The sequence below is a fragment of the Megascapheus bottae genome, chromosome 1, assembly GCF_031878675.1.
Source record: "Megascapheus bottae isolate mThoBot1 chromosome 1, mThoBot2.hap1, whole genome shotgun sequence".
Classification (NCBI taxonomy): domain Eukaryota; kingdom Metazoa; phylum Chordata; class Mammalia; order Rodentia; family Geomyidae; genus Megascapheus; species Megascapheus bottae.
The window spans coordinates 960955-981276 of record NC_143509.1 but is presented as its reverse complement, the minus strand read 5'-3'; the positions used below and the strand labels follow the sequence as shown (position 1 = coordinate 981276).

The window sequence follows — 20322 nt, the reverse complement described above, 5'->3', positions numbered from 1 at the left end:
CCTCCCCCGCCCCACGCCTGGGGGAACAGCAGGTGGACCTGGCTGGTCCCGAGCTCACCGTCAGAGCCACGCCCCCACCCGTCTAGCCACGCCCCGGCCGTCCTAACCACGCCCACACAGCAGGCCACGCCTACTCTGCACGAGCCACGCCTTGCTAACGTTTGGGTCACGCCCCCTGCAGCCTAGCCACGCCCATGCTAATATTCGAGTGGATTTGAACTAAGGCTGGAGCCACGCCCCCCGCGTTTTGGTAACGCCCATGGCCTGTTATGCACGGTGGAGCTCCGCCCCTGTGGCTTGGTCAAGCCCAGGGTCAGCTGCATCCCACGGGGATCACAGGCCTTCCCGGGGTCACCCCGGCCCACTCTGGGACCCCCTCACTGGAGGAGCCCTGGACGTCTATCGGCAGAGCAATAGGAGAGAAGGCCGGTCCCTAGGGCCCCCCTTTCTGTGGGAGATCTGCTCTGTCCACCCCGAACAACTAGGGACCCGAGCCTGACTCACAGGCCCACTGGCCAGGGAGCCCTGCCAGGCTCTCAGCCACCCAGGCCGGCCGCTGCCCCCTGCGCCGGGCTGGCCTTGGAGGAGATTCCGGCCTTCTCACTGGAGGCTGGCACTCTACTGCTTGGGACACAGGTCCGCTTTTTGGTGACTAATTAGTGGACAGGATCTTACAGACTGTCCTGCCCAGGCTGGCTTTGAACTGTCATCCTCAGATCCCAGCCCCTGCGTAGCTGGGACTTCAGGCGAGAGCCACTGGGGCCTGGCTTTCGCTTTCCTGATAGTGTCCACCGATGAAATCCAGTTGGTCTGTTTGTTTTTTCCTTTCTGCCTTTTGTGCTTCCATTTTCGCCCATGTGAGCCTGCGACTCCAGCCCCATTTACACTTCAGCTGAGCCAGCATGCCAGACTCCTGTGGCCAGTCCCACCTGTGGACGGGATGGCGTCTCTTCACATTTTTAACCTAGGCTGGCCTCCAGCCGTCTTCCCAATCTCCACCTCCTGAGGCGCTGGGATCACAGAAGCCAGACCAAATGATTTGGGAGCCTGTGGATGCACTGTCGGGAGATGTCCCTGTGGGTCTGACCTGAGCAGGTGACCCATCTAGAACACGGTCTAGGCCTAGCGAGCCTCTGCTCCCATTGAGGAAAACAGCCCGGTGTGAAAAGGGGGAAAGACGTTCAACGTCCAAGCCCGGGGATGTCCCCACACACTGATCCTCAGCACCCAGAGAGTGGGGTCCCCTCCTCGGGTGTGGGAGCCTCACATGCCTCTGCTTCGGGGTTCAGGGGCATTTTGAGGCCCTGAGTGCCTGGTGCGTAGTCACAGTGGGTGACAGCCTGAACCAGCAGGGAGAGGCCCCACACACAGGGAGGGGAAGGGAGTCAGGTTAGGGGGAGAAAACTCAGTCCCCCACTCCACCACCTCCTCCTCTGCTGCCCCGGGGGCTGGCCGGGCCAGCAAGCCTCAGGACCCCGCGGACCCAGTGAAGGCACTGCAGCCGGCAGCTGCCCACACCTGCAACCCCAGCTAGGCAGGAGATCTGAGGGTGGAGGGTCAAAGCCAGCGTGGGTTCACCAATGTCCATGAGACTTTTCTCCAATGGACCAGCAAAAAGCCAGAAGTGGAGCTGTGACCCAAGTGGTACAGCACCAACTTTGAGTGAAAAAGTGTAAGGACAAACACTCAGGCCCTGCGTTCAAGCCTTAGGATGGGTGTGCCTGCGTGTGTGTGCGCGTGTGCGTGTGAGTGTGTGAGTGTGTATGAGTGTGTGTGCATGTGTGTGTGAGTGTGTGAGTGTGTGTGTGCGTGTGAGTGTGTGTGAGTGTGTGTGAGTGTGTATGAGTGTGTGTGCATGTGTGTGTGAGTGTGTGAGTGTGTGTGTGTGAGTGTGTATGAGTATGTGTGAGTGTGTGTGTGTGTGTGTGTGTGCGTGCGCGTGCACGTGTGCACCTGTACTGTTATTGTCTCCCTACCCCCACAGCATCCAGGAATTTGAGCTTCGGGCTGACAGACACAGCCATTCAGGTCTGGAGCCCCAGCACTCAGGATACTGAGGCTGGAGTGTCACCCTTGGGCATATGGGGGGACGCTGTCCCCAGAGGGGCGGGAGAGGAAGGAGGGGAAAAGCAGAGGGCCAGGATTGAAGGCAGGGAGGGCGGAGGGAGGGCGGGAGGGAGGGAGGGAGGGAGGGCGGGAGGGAGGGCGGGAGGGAGCCCAGTCTGCCTTGGACTCCTGTCCTTCAGGGACCTGGGTAATTCTGGCTGTGTCTTCAAGCCAGGAAGCTGCTGCCCGTCCCATCTCCCCTCACCCCTGCCCTCCCTCCATCCCTCCCCTTTCCTTCATCCCTGCCCGCCCTCCCTCCCTCTCCTCTCTGGGCCACCTGGCATGAGGTTCTGGCACATGGATCCCAGCACCAAGGCCGGACTGAGTCTTCCAGTACACTTCTGGAAAGTTATGATTACTCTTTTTTTTTGTTTTGTTTTGTTTTTTTCCAGTCCTGGGCTTGAGCTCAGGGCCTGAGCACTGTCCTTGGACTTTCTCAAGGCTAGAGCTCTACCACTTGAGCCTCAGCACCACTTCTGGCTTTTTTCTATGTATGTGGTACCGAGGAATCGAACCCAGGTCTTTGTGCATCTAGGCAAGCACTTTAACCACTAGGCCAAACTCCCGACCCTTAACTGTATTTTTTTTGTCTTTTCTTTTTTGGTACTGGGGATGAAAGCAGGACGTTGCACTTGCTAGACAAGCGCTTTGTCACTGAGCCACATCCCAGCCCTGTAATGCTTAATTATCAAAATTATCATTTTTGTTGTTTGAGGTACTGGTGTTAGAGCTCAGGTCTTTGTACTTAAAAAGCCAGCACTCTACCACTCAAACCACACCTCCAGTTCTAGCTTTTTGCTAGTTAATGGGAGATATCTGGGGCCGGGAGTTGAGCCTAGTGGTAGAGTGAGTGCTGGCCTAGCATGCACGAAGACCCGGGTTCGATTCCTTGGTACCACATACATAGGAAAAGCCGGAAGTGGTGCTGAGGCTCAAGTGGTAGAGCTCTAGCCTTGAGAAAGTCCAAGGCCAGTGCTCAGGCCCTGAGCTCAAGCCCAGGACTGGCAAAAAAAAAAGGAGGGGGGGATATCTAGCAGTATCTTGGGTTTGTTTCCCAGGGCTAGACTTGAACTGTGATCCTGGTGAGAAGCTGGGTTGACAGGACTGGCCAGGCCCAGCGGAGAGACATCTGCCCCCACTTTCTTCATTCTGATTTTCTGAGCCAGCGTCACAGCTGTGTCACCCAGGGTGACGGGGACTCTTCAGTGCTCCTGCCGGGCCTCCCCAGGGCTGGGGCTACAGGCCAGCCGCACCCCGCTTCCCCTGCCTTGGTGGAGATCTTCAGGTAACATCTGTCCAGTGCGCTCTTGTCCTCGCTGAGCCACGCTGGGCACCGCGGAGCCCCCGGCACCCGGTCCCCAGTCACTCCGGAGTCTGCATTCCCGTTACTGTTGGGGTGTGTATTCGCCGTGTCTCCTGGCGCTATGTCTTTCCACTCTGAAGCTTGGAGCCAATCCCGCCCTCCCCCCTCCTCACAGCCTCTGATGGCCTGGCGAAGGAATGTTCTGGAATATTTTCAGTTTCTGGTACTCCTGGCTGGCTGGCAGCCCAGTTCCCCACATCACGGCAGGCCCGGGGACAGACGCTGGCCCTGCCCAGAGGCATGTGTGACCCCAGGCGTTAAAAATAGGCACGGTTTATGGCGGGCCTCAGGGTAACAATCTGGACTCTCTTAAGACTGAAAAAAAAAAAGAAAAAGAAGGGGGGGGATCTTTTCCACTGGAAAAGCCATTTCCAAAGTATGTGCGAGGGTCAGGTTCTTCCCCAGAAATAGCCAGCAAAGGGCTTGGCTCGTTCGCCTCTGTGCGTGCCTGTGTGCATGTGTGTGTGCGTGTGTGTGTGTGCGTGTGTGTGTGTGTGTGTGTGTGTGTGTGTGTGTGCGCGCGCTGGTCCTGGGACTTGAACTCTGGGCTTGGGCTCTTTCACTGAAGGTTGGTGCTCTTTCCCTTGAGCCACAGCTTCTCTTCCAACTTTATGGCTGGTTCACTGGAGATCCGAGTCTTGCCTTCCCGGGCTGGCTTTGAACCGCGCGACCCTCTGGGATCTCAGTCTTCTGAGGAGCTGGGGTGACAGGCGGGAGCCTCCGGTGTGGCTGGGGTCCCAAACCAGCACCAGGCTTATCCCTGGGTCAGTGGCAGAGCACCTGCCCAGCACACCCAGGCTAAACAAGTGACAATAGAAAAGACATTTTGGGGCCAGGCGTTTGGCCTAGTGGTAGAGTGCTTGCCTAGCATGCACGAAGACCCGGGTTCAATTCCTGGGAACCACATGCACAGAAAAAGTCAGACTCGTGCTGTGGCTCAAGTGGCAGAGTGCTGACCTTGAGCAAAGTGTGTCAAGGACAGTGTCCAGGCCCTGAGCTCAAGCCCCAGGACTGGTTAAAAAAAAAAATGAGGGCCGGGAGTTTGACCTAGTGGTTAAAGTGCTTGCCTAGCATGCACGAAGACCCGGGTTCGATTCCTCGGTACCACATACACAGAAGAAAGCTGGAAGTGGAGCTGAGGCTCACGTGGTAGAGCTCTAGCCTTGAGAAAGTCCAAGGACAGTGCTCAGGCCCTGAGCTCAAGTCCAGGACTGGAAAAATTAAAAAAAAAAAACATTTCTCCAGGTTCCTGGGGTGCTGGGTCCCCAGCCACGGAGGCGTCCCCCGGGAGTGGGGGGGGTCAGTCCTCGCCTCACTCCTGGGCTGCAGCCAGCAGCATTGGCTGCAGCCCCCCGTGCTTCCGGCCCCAGGGCCACATTTCAATACAAGGAAGCTGAATCAGACCCCGGGCCCAGGCGGCCGCTCATGCGCTGTTTGGGGTCATCGCTTTGCCCACTGGACTTTCCAGCTGCCTGGAGCTGCGGAGGAATTTAGAACTTTGGTCATCAGATTGAAATGTACCTTCAAAGACTCCTTTGGGCTTTGAACACATCCTTGCTCGTCAGACTTTTCTGGCAGCACCCAGGACTAATAATAATAATAATAATAATAATAGCAGGCCAGCTGTGCTGGTACATTGCTGTAGTTCAGTTACTCAGGAGGCTGAGAACAGGATCGTTTGAGCCCAGAAGCTTCAGGCTGGCCCAGAGTAGCCTGAGCAGCCAGCCACACCTCATCTCCTGTGCCACTGGAAGTGGACGAGGATTTCGTGTGGCTAACTCAGAGACAAGAAGAAGGAAGAGAAAGGAAAGCTGAGCAGAGCCGGCTGCCTGGAACGCGGCCAGAACGCTGCCTTGGTTGGCAACTGGGCCAAACGATGGCGCACAAAGCGGGTTCTATTGTGAACGGCCGAGGCCGGTTGACTGCGGCCCCAGGAGGGAAACCCAGACCCGTCATGGCAGTTCGCTGCTCACCCCCCAAAGTAAAAGCACTGTGAATGCTGAGGGCAGCACAGCGGTGCCTGGAGTCCCAGCTACTCAGAGGCTGAGCTCCCAGGACTGAGGTTCAAAGCCAGCCTTGTCCAGCAGTGACTCCAGACCCGGCTCGCAGCCCCATTGCCGTGCGGGGCGGGGAGGGGGACAATGGAGGCCATGGAGGAGGCTGAATTCCAGTCCTAGCCCAGGCTGCTGGGGCCAGCAGGCTGTCCATGGCCCAGCCCGGCTTGTCCTCTCCAGCCCAAAGTGCAGAGAGAGGTTGGCAGTGAGACGGGTGGAAGGACCGACCGTGGGCCTGGCTGGCGTCTCCGGCCACCTGCCGCCTGCGCCTGCTCCTTATATACCCCATTATTTTTACCCCGCCCGCCCGGGGCTTCCTCTCCCCGCTCCCTCGCAGGAAGCCAGGCTCGGAGGCACTTCCTGTAGCCCCGGCCTCTGTCCAGCTTCTGCCGGCCACGGCTGGACCAGGGGCGGACACAGCCTGGGCCCCCCGCACAGAGCCCCGGGACCCCATCCAGGACAGAGATAAACATGGGACCCCTGGTCCCCAACCACACACAGGGAGATGTGCAGGGTGGAAAATGCCATTGGTGCTTCCCTGGTATGAGTCCGTCCTGGGGCTTGAACTCGGGGCCTGGCTGGCGACCCTGAGCTTTTGGTCCTCCAGCCTGGCTAGCGTTCGACCCCTCCAGCCACAGCGCCACTTCCTGTTTTCTGGTGGTTCATTGGAGATAAGCGTCTCACGGTCTTTAGTGCCCAGGCAGGCTTTGAACCTCGATCCTCAGATCTCAGTCTCCTGAGTAGCTAGGATGACAGGCGTGGGCAAGCAGGAGGCCCTGGGTTCAAAGCCCAGAACTGCCCCAAATTAAAAGCCAGGGCCGCGGCCCTCGGGTCAGGGCTGGCCCACTGGAACTCAGCCGGCAGAGTCACCGCCACGCCTGCTGCTGGAATGTGACAGGCCTCACCGCAAGCCCCTGCTCCTCAGGAGGCTGAGATCTGAGGATCAGGGTTCAAAGCCAGCCTGAGCAGGAAAGGCAGTGAGACAGACTCATCACTAAGGAACCACCCAAAAGCCCCCAAGCTCAAGGGGCAGCGCCTGGGTCCTAATGTGGCTGACAGGAGTGTGGGGAGCTGAGCTCTGCTGGGACCCCAGGGTCTCAGCTATATTGGGGTACAGGAAGCTTGAGGGACTCCAGGGAGCTCCCAGCCTTGCTGGGTGACACTGAGAAGCCCGAGACCTTCCTGGAGGCTCTGTGCCCATCCAGAGAGACTCCATGCAGCCCCTGTCCCTCAAGGCACACGTCCGAGGGGGGCTCGGGGTGGCCCAGGCCGGGGGTCCCCACGCCCCCAGGACTTTCCCCCCCCTTGCCTGCCCGGGCCTGGCAGAAAGGCTGGGGAGGAAGGGGGCTCTTTAAATGTCTTCCTGTTGGGGCACTAAACTGAGGGTGTGGACCTGGGGGTCCCTAAGTTCTGGCCCTGCGTCACGTGGGGGAGGGGCCCTGGCCCCTGGGGGCCCAGTGAGGTTTCCACCGCAGGCGGGCTGCCCTCCCCCTCCCCTGCTGACATTTTCTTGGTTTTGGTGTAAAACCGCAGGACCATCTTTCCTGTACCGGCACCCACAATCCCTCAGACTCCCAGCGGGGTGCCACAGTGTCGGGACTGAGGGAGAGAGGAGAGGAGGGTGAGACTTGACCTTGCCGACAAGGAAGTCAGGAAGGGCTTCTTCCAACAGGCGAGAGAAGTCCCTGCACCCCAGGGGCAGCCGTGCAAAGGCCCTGGGGCACACAGCCGTTCTGCAAAGCTGGCATTTTCAGTCCTGCTGGCCAGGAAATGAAATGGGGGCTCCTGAAGATTGTCTCTGGGAAGGGGGGTCAGTGGCAAAATGGGGTCTTGGGGATTCACTGAGTGTGGCGCCCAGATGGTCAGGGGCCTGAGTGTGCCAGGTGGGCAGAACAGCAGGAGGAAACGGCTTGTCAGGGGGAGGTGTGGGAGCCGGGAGGGGCAGGGTTGGTGGGGGAGGTGGGGTGGGGTCCCCGCAGGGTCCCTCCAGCCTGCTCAGGCCATGGGGTGGCGGGCTCTCGAACCCCACGAGCTTGTCAGCAGACACTGCGTGAACTTCTCCAGTCTGGTGAGCCAGGAACCTTGCACCCCAACCCCGGCTGCCTCCTTGTTTTATTTACATTCTGTTCTGGGGGTACTGGGCTTGAACTCCGGGCCCCTGCCTGCCAGGCAGGGCTCAGCCATGTAGGCTTCACTCTATCGCTTTCGTTGTTTTCAGGCGAAGGTGCTTGTCTGCCTGGCCCAGGATCCGGGCCGGGGGTGGAGGCTCTCGGCTGGCCTGAAGCTGCCATCCCCAGCGCAGCCTGCGGCCTCCAGAGCGCCCTGAGCCCTCAGCGAGCGTCCCGGGCCCTGGCCCTGTGGGATCTCCATCTCCGTGGGGCTCCGGCAGCACGGAGGTGTTTTTTGTTTTGGGGTTTGGGGTGTGTGGCGCCCGAGCTGTGGTTCCAGGAGGCCCAGGGCCCGGGCCTGGGGAGCAAAGCACAAACCTGTATCCGGCCACGCCTGTGGTTTTGCACCAGTCATAAAAAAGAAAAAAGAAAAAAAATCGGCTTTGCTGGATGGGGGGGCGCGGGGGTGCCGATGGGTGTTCAGATTTCAGGGTGAACCTTGCCAATCCTTTGCACAGCTAGAGAAATGGTTTTGAGGGGCCTCAACCCCCTTCCTGGCTCCAGCTCAGCTACCCAGAGGCAGATGCATCTCAAAGCCATCCAAGGCGCAGAGGGGTGCGAGCTCCCCGCCAGGCAGGGAGAGAGAAAATGCAAGGCCTGGGGAGCTGCAATCCCAGCTCCTGCGGCTGTGGCCAGGCCAGTCACCCAGTGGGGCAGGAGTGGCTGGGGCCATTGTCCTGAGGACACGGCCCCAGGCGCAGAGGGCCTCTGTGGGCTTTCACCCTGGGAGCGGCCACGGAAAGAAGCGTGGATGAACATAGCAACAGCGTGGCTCCCCTCCCCCAGCCGAGTATTACTCAGCCATGAAGAGGGACAAAGATGGCACAGGGACAGGACAAGCTCCGCCACGCGCTGGACACGGGGCAAGGGCTTCATGGCCCGAGAGCCACAGACAGGAAAGTTCCAGGATGAGCAAATCCACGGGGCCAGCAGGCAGTCCTGTGGCTGCTGGGGGGAGAGGGGAGGGGGGAGGGCAGTGACGAGGAGAGGTGACTGAGGTGCCATTTTCTGAAGGCCCTGGGTTCAAGTCCCAGCACTGTAAAAGCTAAGAAAAATTCAGATTTTGTTTTTAGGGCCGGAGTGGAGTCCGCTGTTGGGAGCTTGGGGTCCCCCGGGGTCCGCTCCCCTGCGGTCCAGGGTGTCAGGGCAGCTGCCGCCCAGGCTTGAGTGCTGAGGGGAAGTGAGCTTTTGGGGTCCTGGGCCCCAGATTTGCATCGAGGATCTTTACATAAAAATCTTTGCAGGTGCCCCGCAGGCCCCGACAGGGGTCCGGCCATCCCTGGTTCCTGTTTGGGGAGCGATGGTGCAAGTGGCTTCTTAGAAAGAACCGAGATGGGGGTACAGGCAGGACCCCGGCTTCATCCCGGGCCGCAGGAGGCCAGGGTCGGGATGTCCTCCGACCTTCTTCCACAGGGCTCCGCCATGCCCGGCTATCCCTGGGGGTCCCTGTGGGATGTGTCACCCCCATATCTGCCCCATACAGCCAGGGGACAAGGGTTCAGGCCCCGCCCTGAGGCTGGGCCAGCAGGGAGAGGCTGGCTAGTGAGGTGCAAGTGGCTCTGGGGTGGGGGGAGGACCCAGGCCAGATGTCCTGGGCCAGGGAGGGCGTTGGGGTTCACTTTCCTTTCCTGACTTTGATTTGCCCCCAATTTGCATTACTAGCAGCTTTATTTTTAATACTTCCAAAATAGCCCGGCACGGCTGCTCAAGCCTGTCCAGCCTGCTTCTCAGAAAGCTGAGGTCTGAGGATGGCGGTTCAAGGCCAGCCCGGGCTGGAAAGCCCACGAAACTCTGATCACCGGTGAATCACAAAGAAAGCCCGGAGTGGCGCTGTGGCTCAAATGGCAGAGTGCCGGCCTTGAGTGGAAAAACGCAAAATCACAGAAGTAGCTTCCCCGTCCTCCCTTCCCCCCCCTCCCCTCCTCCCCCCCCCCGCGTCCCCTCTTCTGCCCAGGCTCCCCCGAGAGGCTGCAGAGCCCCCCCCCACAGGGAGTTTGCCCATCCCCGGGTGCAGAAGTCCACCTGGACCTGTTGGCCTCCACTGACCCTGTGGGGGCCGGGGCCCCGCTTCCTGCCTCGGCCCTGCTCTTTCTTCCTCCCGTCCTAGCCCCAGTCTCCCCTGCTGGGTGATGGGCCGTTCCTGGCATGGTGACCACTAAACACAGCCACTCTAGGCCAGCAGTGCGTGTGTGGCGCTGTGGCGTGGCCTGGGGCCTGAACTCGGGGCTGAGCACTGTCCCTGCGCGTTTTCCTGAGCCTGGCCTCTCCCGCTGGAGCCACAGCTCTGCTTCTGGGTTTCTGGCGGCCCCTCAGACCTTCCTGCCTCGCTGGCTCTGAACCCCATCTTAGATCCCAGCCCCTTCTCGTCATTCAAGCCGTCTCTGCACACAGAAGCTCCCACATTGGACGTAGAGCGCTGTGGATGTTTCCAGTGATGCCCTCCCTCCCCACTGTCCCCTCCCAGGGTCGGGCGTGGAGCTGCTGGACGCATGGCTTCCAGAAAGGGGGAGGCGAGTGGGGGCCTCCCGGGTGACTCCGGGAGTCCTTACAGCACCCCAACACTGGAGGCCAGCCTCTCTTCAGGAAAGGCCGCAGGGAGCCCCTGGGGGTGCAGAGGGGCTGTGAAGGCCTCTGGGCTTTGCTGGCTTCCGGCCGGGCCTGGTTCTGTCCTGGGCCTGCAGCTCGGGCCTGGACTCGGTCCACTTTCTTTCTTCCAGTCCTGGGCCTTGAACTCAAGGCCTGGGCACTGTCCTTGGTCTTTCTCGAGGAGTGCAACCCGGCTTGGCTGGGCATCGCAGGCTGGGACTGGCTCTCCGCAGCCCCGCACGCAGGGCCCTGGGCAGGCTGGAGCCCAGGCGGGGGCTGTCCGTGTTCTCCCTCCCCAGCCGGCAGGGCCAGGCCAGGGTCCAGGCGGCCGGGCTCCCGGGCAGGGGCGGGGCTTCCTGCTGACAAGGTGTTTCCTGCTGATAGCGCCGGCTGGCCAGGGATTGCAGGGAAGGGGGGTGGAGGGGGGAGACTGAGGATGACAGGGGGTGGGGGACACGCAGGGAGGACACTGGGATGAGGGGGCCAAGGGGGGAACGCCGGGGTCTGGGGGAGACACGGGACAAGGAGGTCCAGAGGGGACAGGGAGAGGACGAAGGGGGACAGGGAGGTCTGGGGGGGACGCAGGAGTCCAGGCGCTGCCTCGTCCAGGGCAACTCAGCAGAGGACTGGGGGAGCCGGGCGGGAGGGCGGTGACCTGGTGACCTGGGCTCCTCAGCCCCGCAGGCAGCCCGGGACCCACCTGCCCATGTGGAGACTGCGGGCGCCACCTGGTGGACACAGCGGACGGCGGCCCTGGGCGGGGAGAGGAGGGGAGGGGGAGGGGGGGCAGGGAAGAGAAGAGGACAGGGAGAGGAGAAGACAGAGAGCAAGGGAGGGGATGCGGAGGGCAGGGGAGAGAAGAGGAGGACAGGGGAGAGGAGGGGGAGAAAAGGGGAGAGGAGGGGAAGGGCAGGGCAGGGGAGAGGACGGGGAGGACGGGAGAGGAGGAGGACAGGGGAGAGGACGGGGAGGACGGGAGAGGAGGGGGAGGGAAAGGTGCGGACAGGCATGGGCTGGCTGGACCCTGGACCTCGGCCCCGGGGTGGCGGCGGGGACCCCTGCCCCCCTCCCGTGGCAGGCAGCACAGGAGCAGAGGCGGAGGTGAACGTCTTTTAATGCGGGCCGCCGGGCCCAAACACTGCTGCAGCCGGGGGCCTGGCCCGGGAATCGGGGACCCAGAGTTGCGGGCCAGGGCCCAGGCGCGGGCCGCCAAGGCGGGGGCCAGGCTCCCCCGGCGGGGCCGGAACCCAGGAGCCACCAAGCGCTGTGTGGCGGCAGCAGGCTGGGAGGGCAACAAATGGCAACAAGCGCACAGAGGCAGGCGGGGTCCCGAGGCGACCCAGAGCCCCGAGGCCCGAGGCGGCCTGGGAGCGGGGCCTGTGGAGTCCGGGTGCGGCGGTGTCTGTCGGGGGTCCTGCTCCCGCGACCACGGGGGAGGTGGAGAGGAGGCGGGGCTCACTGCGTCCGGAGCTGGTAATCTGGGGGTAGGGGTGGGGGGCGGGTCGGGTTGGGGTCACCGAGGTCCCCCGCCCCGGTGCCCCGCCCGCCGTCCCGGTGCCCCGCCCGCCGCCCCGGTGCCCTGCCTGCCGCCCGCGGGCTCACCTCCGTTCTGCGTGATGTAGCGCACCCAGGGCAGCGCCTGGTAGCCGCTCTTCTCGATGATCTTCAGGTAGCGCACCTGGATGCCCGACGTGGTGAAGTAGGGGATCTCGAACCGGACGCTGATGGGCGGCTTCCCCTCCTTGTCCTCCGCTTCCACGCTGGGCAGCCCGAAGTGCGCGCGCATCAGGTACTCCTTGCCGCCCTGGAGGGGTCGACGTGGGGTCAGAGCCCGGATGGTGGTGGTGGTGGTAGGAGGTTGGGGTGGGGTTAGGGGTAGGGGTCAGCGCGAGCCCGGGCGATGGTCAGGCCCAGGCCTCACCGGGAAGGACTTGATGGACCACACGATGTCGCTGTTCTCGGGGACCCACTTGACGCTGCCCACCGTGGTCTTGAACTTGGGCGAGTCCGCGTCATTGGGCACCGGGATGTGAATCTCCACGTTGTTGGCCGTCGAGCGCCGCTTGAACTGGCTCTTGGCCTGAGGGGGGGCGGGGTGAGGCCAGGTTTTGCTCCCCGTGGCCACCGTGGCCCCTTCCCCTCCCCTGCCCTCCCAGTCCCTTCCCCTCCCCTCCGGCCCCACCTTGATCATGTACTCGATGCGGCTGTGCGAGTGCTTCTCGATCACAGACTCGATCCAGATCAGCGGCTTCACCTGGGGGTTCAGGATGGGGTGACCTCAGTACTGAGCGGAGCGGGGTCACGTGGAGCAGGGGCGGGCAGAGCGGGGTACTCAGGCACTCACGTGGGTGTTGAGGCGGTAGGACATGAGCTCGAACTCGCCGTCAGGCGGGATGAAGGAGATGGTGCGGTCGTTCTCGAAGCGTGAGAGCCGCACGCACTGGTGGAACTTCACGTCCTCCAGCTCCACGGACTTGCTCTTGCCCCCTGGAAGGAGGGAGGGAGGGAGGGAGGGATGGGGGTGAGGTCGGGCAGGGGCAGGCCCCACACCAGGCCAAGCCCCGCCCCGGCGGCCCCCACTCACGGCCCGTGTTGTCGAACAGGACCTTGTCGTTGAGGCCCAGCCGCAGCTCGGGCATTCCCGACAGGAACACACGCATCTTGATGGAGCCCACGATCTCGCTGCGCAGCACGTTGCCGTTGGCACTGACCTGGGGCGCGGGCACAGGGCGGCCACGTCTGCTCGCGGGGACCCCGAACCGCACACACCACGCGTGGACAGCCTGCACCGCCCCTCCCCGCTCGGGGCCAGCCCTGGAGGAAGGTCCGTGAGACTCTTCCCTCCCGTTAGCCAAGCCAAAGCTGGAATTGGCGCTGTGGCTCAGCTGGTAGAGCACCAGCTTTGAGGGGGGGCTGGGTGTGTGGCCTGGAGTCCCAGCCCCAGGAAAGGCACAACCCAACAAAACCCCCTTGGGGCAGCGCCCGGGCTGCCGACAATAGAACGGGGCAAACAAGCACCAAGGAAACCCAGTGACACCGCTGCAGGCAGAGGCCTACCAGGAGGTTGACGGACTCGATGACGTCCAGAAACACCTCGTTCTTGCGGTACTTGATGCCCTCGGAGCGCCAGGACACAGCGTTGGTGACGGTGGCGGGGGGCCGGGGCGCGCCCGTCTCCAGCTTGTGGCCCTCCTGAGTGATGTACCTGCAGGAGGCCGGCGGTCAGGGCGCCGCCCGGGGCTGGCCGTTCCCCGCGGGTGGACGGGCACTCACTCCTGCAGGATCTTGCTGTCGGTGGTCTGCGGGTACCCGAAGTCCATGAGCTCGTCCAGCAGCTCGTAGATGATCACGAAGTTGTCGCGGATGCTCTCCTCCTCCAGCTCCTTGAAGTACTCGGAGAACACCTGCGCACGAGCCCAGCCCCCGCTCGGCCCTGTCCACGCGCGGACGTGCGGGGGGGGGGGGGGGGGGGTCCTCCAGCCCGGCCCGCCCATGGCCGCTCACCTGCACCACCTTGTAGAGGAAGGAGAAGACCAGCGACACACACGCGTTCTTCTTGGACGTGGCCACCACTGCGCGCGTGGTCAAGGAGCCCTGGGGGGGAGCGCGCCCCCCGCCCCCTCCCCCCCTCCGCCCCCCCCCCCCCCCCCCCCCCCGCACAGGATACAGTAGAGGTTGTTGTGCTTGATCCACATGAAGCGCACGGCGCCGTGCGCCAGGATGGGCGACAGCGCGCCCTCCTCCTCCTTCTCCATGAGCGACGGCATGAAGTGCTCCACCTCCGACATGTCCACGTCCCCGCGGTAGTTCCTGCAGATCAGCACCTGCCGCGCCCGCGGGCTCAGCGCCCGCGGACTCGGTTTCCCCGGGCGCCCCGCCCCGCCTCCCCAGGGCTCCTCCGTGCAGACCCGCACGGCCGCCCGGGCCCGGCCCAGGCCGGAAGCGGCCCCGGCGGCGCAGCTCCGGGCCGCGCGGGGCCTGAGTTCGCGCCCAGCCCCGCCCCGCCCGCCCCGAGGCCCCACGACCCCCGGGGAGGCGGAGGCCCGGGCCGCCCGGGGACCCCCGGCCCCGCCACGCCCCGCTCGCGGCTCGTGACCCTCCGAGCCCCGACCCAGGCGCGCGCGGGCGGGGCGGGCGCGGGCGGGACGGGCACCTAGCAACGGCGGCGGCGTTGCCTAGCAACGGGGCGGGCCCCAGGGGACGGCGGGCCCGCGGGCGGGTCCGGGCCGGGGACGGCCCCGCGAGGCCCGGCCGCGCCGCCCGGGGACGGGCAGGGCGGGATCCTCCCTACCTTTCCCTTCAGGTCCAGCACGTAGACGGCGCTGGCGGACATGGCGGTGGTGGGGAGCCTCGGCACAGGCCGAGGGCGGCGGCGGCGGCGGCGGCGGCGGCGGCGCGGACTGCGGGGCGCTGAGCGAGGCCGGGCGCGCCCCGCGACACCTCGCCGGCACTTCCGGTTCAGAGAGCCGCGCGCGGACCGTTATGTCCGGCTAGGGCGGGGCCAAGGCGATGCGCGTGCGCAGGGCAGTGTACACGCAAGCGCAGTGCTCTCTAGAGGACCGTTTTTCTCGCCTGCGACTGGAACACCCCGGAAGTGGGTTCGGGGGGCGGGGCCGGCGCAGCCGACTGGACCTGCGCGGCCCCAGCTCCGGCGGCGCGCAGACGCGGGGGCAGGAGCGGGGCGCAGGAGCGGGGCGCAGGAGCGGGGCGCAGGAGCGGGGCGCAGGAGCCGGGCGCAGACGCGGGGGGCAGGAGCGGGGCGCAGGAGCCGGGCGCAGGAGCCGGGCGCAGGAGCCGGGCGCAGACGCGGGGGGCAGGAGCGGGGCGCAGGAGCCGGGCGCAGACGCGGGGGGCAGGAGCGGGGCGCAGGAGCCGGGAGCGGGAACGGGGCGCCGGAGCCGGGCGCAGGAGCGGGGCGCAGCGCGGCCCCCGCAGTTGGTGTGCCGTGGTGACGGCGGAGGCCAGATCTGGCAGGGCGGCCGCCGACCCCGCACTGGAGCTGAGCTGCGCCCCGGGCTGGCGTCTCACAGACTTCCCTGCGGGGCTGGCTTCGAACCGCCGTCCTCAGACCTCAGCCTCCCGAGTGGCTGGGATGAGCGGCGTGAGCCATCGGGGCAGGAAAGTCCTCGAGACCAAGGCAAGAAAGAGGCTAGCGAGGCGGCTGGCCAGCTCGCTCTCCCTCCCAGGCCTGTGTTCGGGTCTAGGGGCCGGAATGCTGGGCCTGGGCGCTGTCCCCGAGCTCGCAGTGCAAGGTTAGTGCTCTGCCACTCTGAGCCACCCTGCCACTTCTTTTTGTCGGGGTGGGACTGGAACGCTAGGCCTGGGCGCTGTCCCCCAGCTCTAAAGCTCACGGCTACCACTCTACCCCCTGCACCACAGCGCCACTTCTGGTTTTCTGGTGGTTAATTGGAGGTAAGTCTCATGGACTTCAGTACCATGCTGGTTTTGTTTTTTTTTGTTTTTTGCCAGTCCTGGGCTTGAGCTCAGGGCCTGAGCACTGTCCTTGGACTTTCTCAAGGCTAGAGCTCTACCACTTGAGCCTCAGCACCATTCTGGCTTTTTTCTATGTATATGGTACCGAGGAATCGAACCCGGGTCTTCATGCATGCTAGGCAAGTACTTTAACCACTAGGCCAAACTCCCGGCCCTACTTCTGGTTTTTGACTTTAACTAGATGCAAGTCCCACAAACTTTCCTGCTCAGGCTAGCTTTAAACTGTGACCTTCAGTCTCCTGAGTAGCTGGGTGACAGCCGTGAGCCACAGGACAGTGGTGGCAGTGGGGAAAGAGATTGAGGGCAGTTGAGCACAACAATTATGTCAATAACAAGTATCTGTTCCAATCAGAAACCTGACCAGCCTTAAGCCAAAAGAGCTCCACAACCAAAACAGGGAAGTCCACACCATGGAACTATCTCATGTGCACGATTACTAAAAGTACATCTTACTGCACATGTGCACATATTCTAAACTCCCAAAGGGTCTGGTCCCAAGCGTTTGGGGTCAGGGGCCCTCAGTGTCCACGTCCCTCAGATGCCTCCTGCTCCAGAACAGTCCCACCAGAAGCCACTCAGTGGCTCATGTCTACTCCGGAAACAAGAAAAGTCTCTAAGACTTTTTTTCTGGTTGTTCCTGGGGCCTGAACTCTGGGCCTGGACACTGTCCCTGAGCTGTTCTGCTCAATAGCTAGCATTCTGCCACTTGGGCCACAATAGCACTTCCAGTTTTCTGGTGGTTGAGTCTCATGGACTTTTGTGCCTGTGGTGGCTTTGAACCATGGTCCTCAGATCTCAGCCTCCTGAGTAGCTAGGATTTCAGGCGTGAGCCACAGGAGCCCAGCTGTAAGACCCTTGTTTGCAATTAAGCACTAGATCAAAGTTGTAGAGCACTAGTCTTGAGCAAAATAACCAAGGGAAAGTGCACCGGCCTGAGCCTGTTTTACACTTACACACACACATACACAAGTTCTGTTCCACTCCCTGTCCTTGGTGGACAATAGTCAAGGTAGCTGTCTCCTAACAACCAGACCTCCTGTAGGTGGCAGCTTCAACCATGGTTTGCTTTATTGTACAGTTTACACACAGCCTGAAGATTGTTCTTGGGGTTGCTGACTCTGTTGTTTCAGGAAGGAGACCCTCAAAGGCCCCTGCTGTCCAGCATTGGCACCAAACCCTCAGTGTCACAGGCCCCATCTTTGTGCTGGGCTCGGCCGTATTCCTGATGGAGTGTCTTCAGGCTGGGATGCCATAGGCAGCTGCACATACACTGGGGCAGAGGGAGGCCAGGCGGGCGGGTGCTGCCTGGGTTCTCTGGCGATCAGTCGGCAGTCAGGGGGGCAGGGGAGGCTGCTCCCCAAGTTCCACACTCTCCTGAGTGGCTGCTCTGACGTGGGGGCAGCCTTGGTGTTGGTGGCTTAGAGGCCACCTGGAGGCCATACAGCTGCAGGAGCCTGGACAGAGCGGTGAGTCCCAAGTTGAAGGGAGGTGGCAGCGGGGCCGCTCCTGGGCCAGCCTGCCCTGTCGCCAGGAGTGCATCACTTCACCTGGACAACAGCTGACAGCCTCTCCACTCAGCACCATGCAGAAATGACCTTTCACTGGATGGCGCCAGCTCTCCCCTGGGAACAGTCCAGGGCTCTTGCAGCAGAGCTGGAAGCACACTCGAGGCAGTTTAGAGAGGCAGGATGGAGGGCGGGGTCTCAGGCGGCTGGGCAATGGGGAATGGCAGGAGCAGGGCCCGCAGGCAGCCGCTCTACTTGGTCCAGCTGACTTTGGGGATGTCGTAGTGCTCTGTCAGTGTGTCCAGGTGTCTGTTGAAGTCCTGGGGAGCAGAGGAGCATGGTGTGGGTCAGGAGAGCACGCCTCCCCCCCCCCTGGCTCTCACAGCCTGGGTTCCCCCCCCCCCAGTTCTGCTCTGTCCCCTGACTCACCTCCACTCTCTGCTTGTGGGTTTTCGATGCTTTCTTCAGGATCCTTTCCATTTGCTAAGGAGAGAGACGGGTGAGCTGATGGGATGAGATGGTATGGCCCTGGGAGCTGGAAGCCAGGCCAGCTGGTCTGACTGTCCTGCCTGTCTGCCCACCCTCAGCAGAGATAGCTCAGCACTCTCTGCCCCACAAGTGGAACAGCAGTATGCTTCAGGCCAATGACACTGCCTGCAGGGCTGCAGGACATGGGCCCCGAGCCCGCAGCCTCAGCAGACAGCCACATGCATCTGTGCCCTGCACATTTCACTAGGACAATGAACTGTCACCTACACATGACATGTGAAGGGGAGGGACAAATGGCCCTCTCCTTGCCATTATATGCCACATACTCGTGGCTCCAACACAGAAGGTTATTTCAGGACTGGATTCACCTGCCCCACACAACTGTGGATTCAAAGCTCAAGACATCCCCAGAAGTCTGGGGCCCTCTGAGAAACACCAGCTGAGATAGCAGGCCTGGCTCCACGCAATGCTGGCCCTGCTGCCCCTGCTAGGAGTTATGACACGCCTGCTATGAGCACAGGCCTAGAAATGAGCGGACCACAGAGGAGTTTGCAGAGGCGCAGGCACAGCCCTGTCAGAGCACCACGCAGCACCTGTTCTGGCTGACCGAGCTCTGCCTGGACCCCAGAGATCATTAGAAGCACTCCTGTAAACTCAGGTGCGGTGGTTCGGCCCACACTCATTCCTGAGCTGAGATGTACAGATCTTAGATCTGAGCTGGCCCTCAGACACACACAAAACATTCTGGACTCCAAGTAGCTAGCAAAAAGCTGAGCTGCAGGTGTTGCTCAAACAGCGGACTCTAGAAAAGCTAAGCAAAAGCGTGAGGCCCAGAGTTCAATACCAGCACCAAAAAGACAAAAGGCTCAATGTATAATTTATCAAAAAGGGGGGCGGGAATGTGGCCTAGTGGTAGACTGCTGGCTTAGCATGCATGAAGCCCTGGGTTCCATTCCTAAGTACCATTCGCAGAAAAAGCCCGAAGTGGCCCTGTGGCTTAAGTGGTTCAGTGCTACCTTGAGAAAAAGCAGCTCAGGGGCAGTGCCCAGGCCCTTAGCTCAAACCCCAGAACTAGCAAAAACAAGTAAACAAGTAAAGGCTGGGCACTAATGACTCGTCTGCAACTCCATCTGCTCAAGAGGGGAGAGCGTGGCAGGCAGGCGCCAGGGGCTGGACCCGATGACCTGGCCTACAGACAGCCGGGCGAGACTCTCACCTCGTTAACCGCGGAGCCAGAGGCAGAGCGCCAGGGACAGCGGCCAGGCTCTGGGTGGGTTCAAACCCCGGGACCGGCGCGTCCACAAACCCAAACCACCACCCAGAGTCAGACGGGAAACGGAGGCACAGCCAAAGGCTCACGCCCCTCCCCCCCCCCCAGTCCCCAGCTCGCCTGAGTCTCAGGGGGCCCGGGCTTCCGGGACCCCTCCCGTGCCCCGCCCCGGACCCCGGATCCCCGCCCTCCCGCCCCAGGTCCCCCCCACCCCGCCCGGACCCCGGATCCCAGCCCCGGACCCCGGATCCCCGCCCTCCCGCCCGCCCCGCCCCAGGTCCCCCCCACCCCGCCCGGACCCCGGATGCCCGCCCCGCACCCGCTTCTCCTGCATCTTCTCGAAGGCCGCCTGCGCCGGCGTCCGCGGGTCCGGGCCGCGCCGCTTCTCCTCCTCGCTCTTCTTGCTGGAGCCCATGGCTTCCAGAAGCTTCGCCGTGTCCTTGTCCTTCTTCTTCTTCTTCCTGGAAGAGAGCGGAGGCGAGCGAGTCAGGGGCCGCGGCGCCGCAGGAGCGCGGGGGGGGGGGGGGTCCCGCGGCCTCACCGCTTGGTGACGCCGACCTCGGCGCCGCCCTTCAGCCTCAGCGGCCCCTTCTGGACCTGCTCGTAGGCCGCGGCCATGGCGCCGGCGCTGCCTCGGCCCGGCCGAGACGACTCCGCGGCTCTTCCGGTTTGCGGGCGCATTTGTAGCGGAGCGCCCGCCCCCGCCGCCTCCTGATTGGTCCGCTCGCGCGTCACGCCCGCCCCCGCCGCACTTCCGGCCGGGGTGGCCGACGTCGCTCGGCTGCCGCCACACGCGGGCTTCCTCCGCGTTTGGCCAAGGGATCTCCTCGCCTTTCTTTTTCCCTCAGGTGGCTGAGGCCGGAGGCTCGCGCTCAAGGCCAGCTCGGCAGGGAAGTCTGCCCGCTGAACGGAGCGGTAGAGCGCCGGCGCTGAGTGAAAAAGACCAGGACAGCACCCAGGCCCTGAGTTCAAGTCCAGCCCAGCCTGGCACTGGGGGTGGGGCGTGGCCGAGCAGGTGCGGGGCTTGGAGTTCAAATCTCGGCACCACCTCACCAAAAAGAGGGGAGAGAAGACAGACGGGGGGCCTCATTCTGGAGAATGCTGGAATGTGACACCCTGGGCCCTTCGAGGCCCAACCCCAGGCCAGAAGATTCCACCACTGTTTCTGAGGTCACTGAAGGATGCACAGATGCACGGAAAGCAGTTTGGGAAGTGAGCGGGAAAGAAAGGAGATTAGGGAGTGGCAGGAATTAGGATTGTGGGTGATCCTTGAAAGAACCTAGCAAGC

The 20322-nt window shown here is 62.8% G+C and overlaps 3 protein-coding genes across 5 annotated transcripts in view; all 3 read right to left on the bottom strand.

Moving 5' to 3' along the window:
* Ndufa13 (NADH:ubiquinone oxidoreductase subunit A13) overlaps positions 1-20322 on the bottom strand; it is a 200475-nt gene that overhangs the window by 76311 nt on the left and 103842 nt on the right. The window lies entirely within an intron of this gene.
* Ap1m1 (adaptor related protein complex 1 subunit mu 1) lies at positions 11375-14662 on the bottom strand. Its single transcript, XM_090335285.1, has 11 exons — positions 14569-14662; positions 13945-14101; positions 13782-13849; positions 13551-13681; positions 13335-13482; positions 12862-12988; positions 12622-12764; positions 12460-12531; positions 12199-12357; positions 11880-12081; positions 11375-11755 (listed from the first exon to the last, which is right to left on the bottom strand). Exons 1-11 carry the CDS (start codon positions 14608-14610, stop codon positions 11733-11735), a joined length of 1272 nt encoding a protein of 423 aa, XP_090191411.1. The 5' UTR covers positions 14611-14662; the 3' UTR covers positions 11375-11732.
* On the bottom strand, positions 16810-19694 carry Fam32a (family with sequence similarity 32 member A). Of its 2 annotated transcripts, none has more exons than XM_090335423.1 (4): positions 19576-19694; positions 19354-19495; positions 17705-17758; positions 16810-17595 (listed from the first exon to the last, which is right to left on the bottom strand). In XM_090335423.1, the coding sequence occupies exons 1-4, from the start codon at positions 19650-19652 to the stop codon at positions 17527-17529; spliced, it is 342 nt and encodes a 113-aa protein (XP_090191549.1). In that variant the 5' UTR covers positions 19653-19694; the 3' UTR covers positions 16810-17526. The 2 variants fall into 2 exon arrangements, with proteins under 2 accessions (XP_090191549.1, XP_090191538.1); XM_090335412.1 differs by having other exon boundaries at positions 19593-19685.

What these genes read in the sequence shown, in the direction of transcription:
- Ap1m1 (XM_090335285.1), bottom strand. Translation starts at nt 14,610, where the DNA reads ATGTCCGCCAGCGCCGTCTACGTGCTGGACCTGAAGGGAAAG. An exon ending in CAAGCACAACAACCTCTACT is followed by an intron (nt 13,850 to 13,944) that starts GTATCCTGTGCG and finishes CCACGCGCGCAG; the next exon opens with TGGTGGCCACGTCCAAGAAG. An exon ending in CCTGTTCGACAACACGGGCC is followed by an intron (nt 12,765 to 12,861) that starts GTGAGTGGGGGC and finishes CCCTCCTTCCAG; the next exon opens with GGGGCAAGAGCAAGTCCGTG.
- Fam32a (XM_090335412.1), bottom strand. Translation starts at nt 19,652, where the DNA reads ATGGCCGCGGCCTACGAGCAGGTCCAGAAGGGGCCGCTGAGGCTGAAG. An exon ending in GGCTGAAGGGCGGCGCCGAG is followed by an intron (nt 19,496 to 19,592) that starts GTCGGCGTCACC and finishes GCTCTCTTCCAG; the next exon opens with GAAGAAGAAGAAGAAGGACA. An exon ending in AGAAGATGCAGGAGAAGCGG is followed by an intron (nt 17,759 to 19,353) that starts GTGCGGGGCGGG and finishes CTCTCTCCTTAG; the next exon opens with CAAATGGAAAGGATCCTGAA.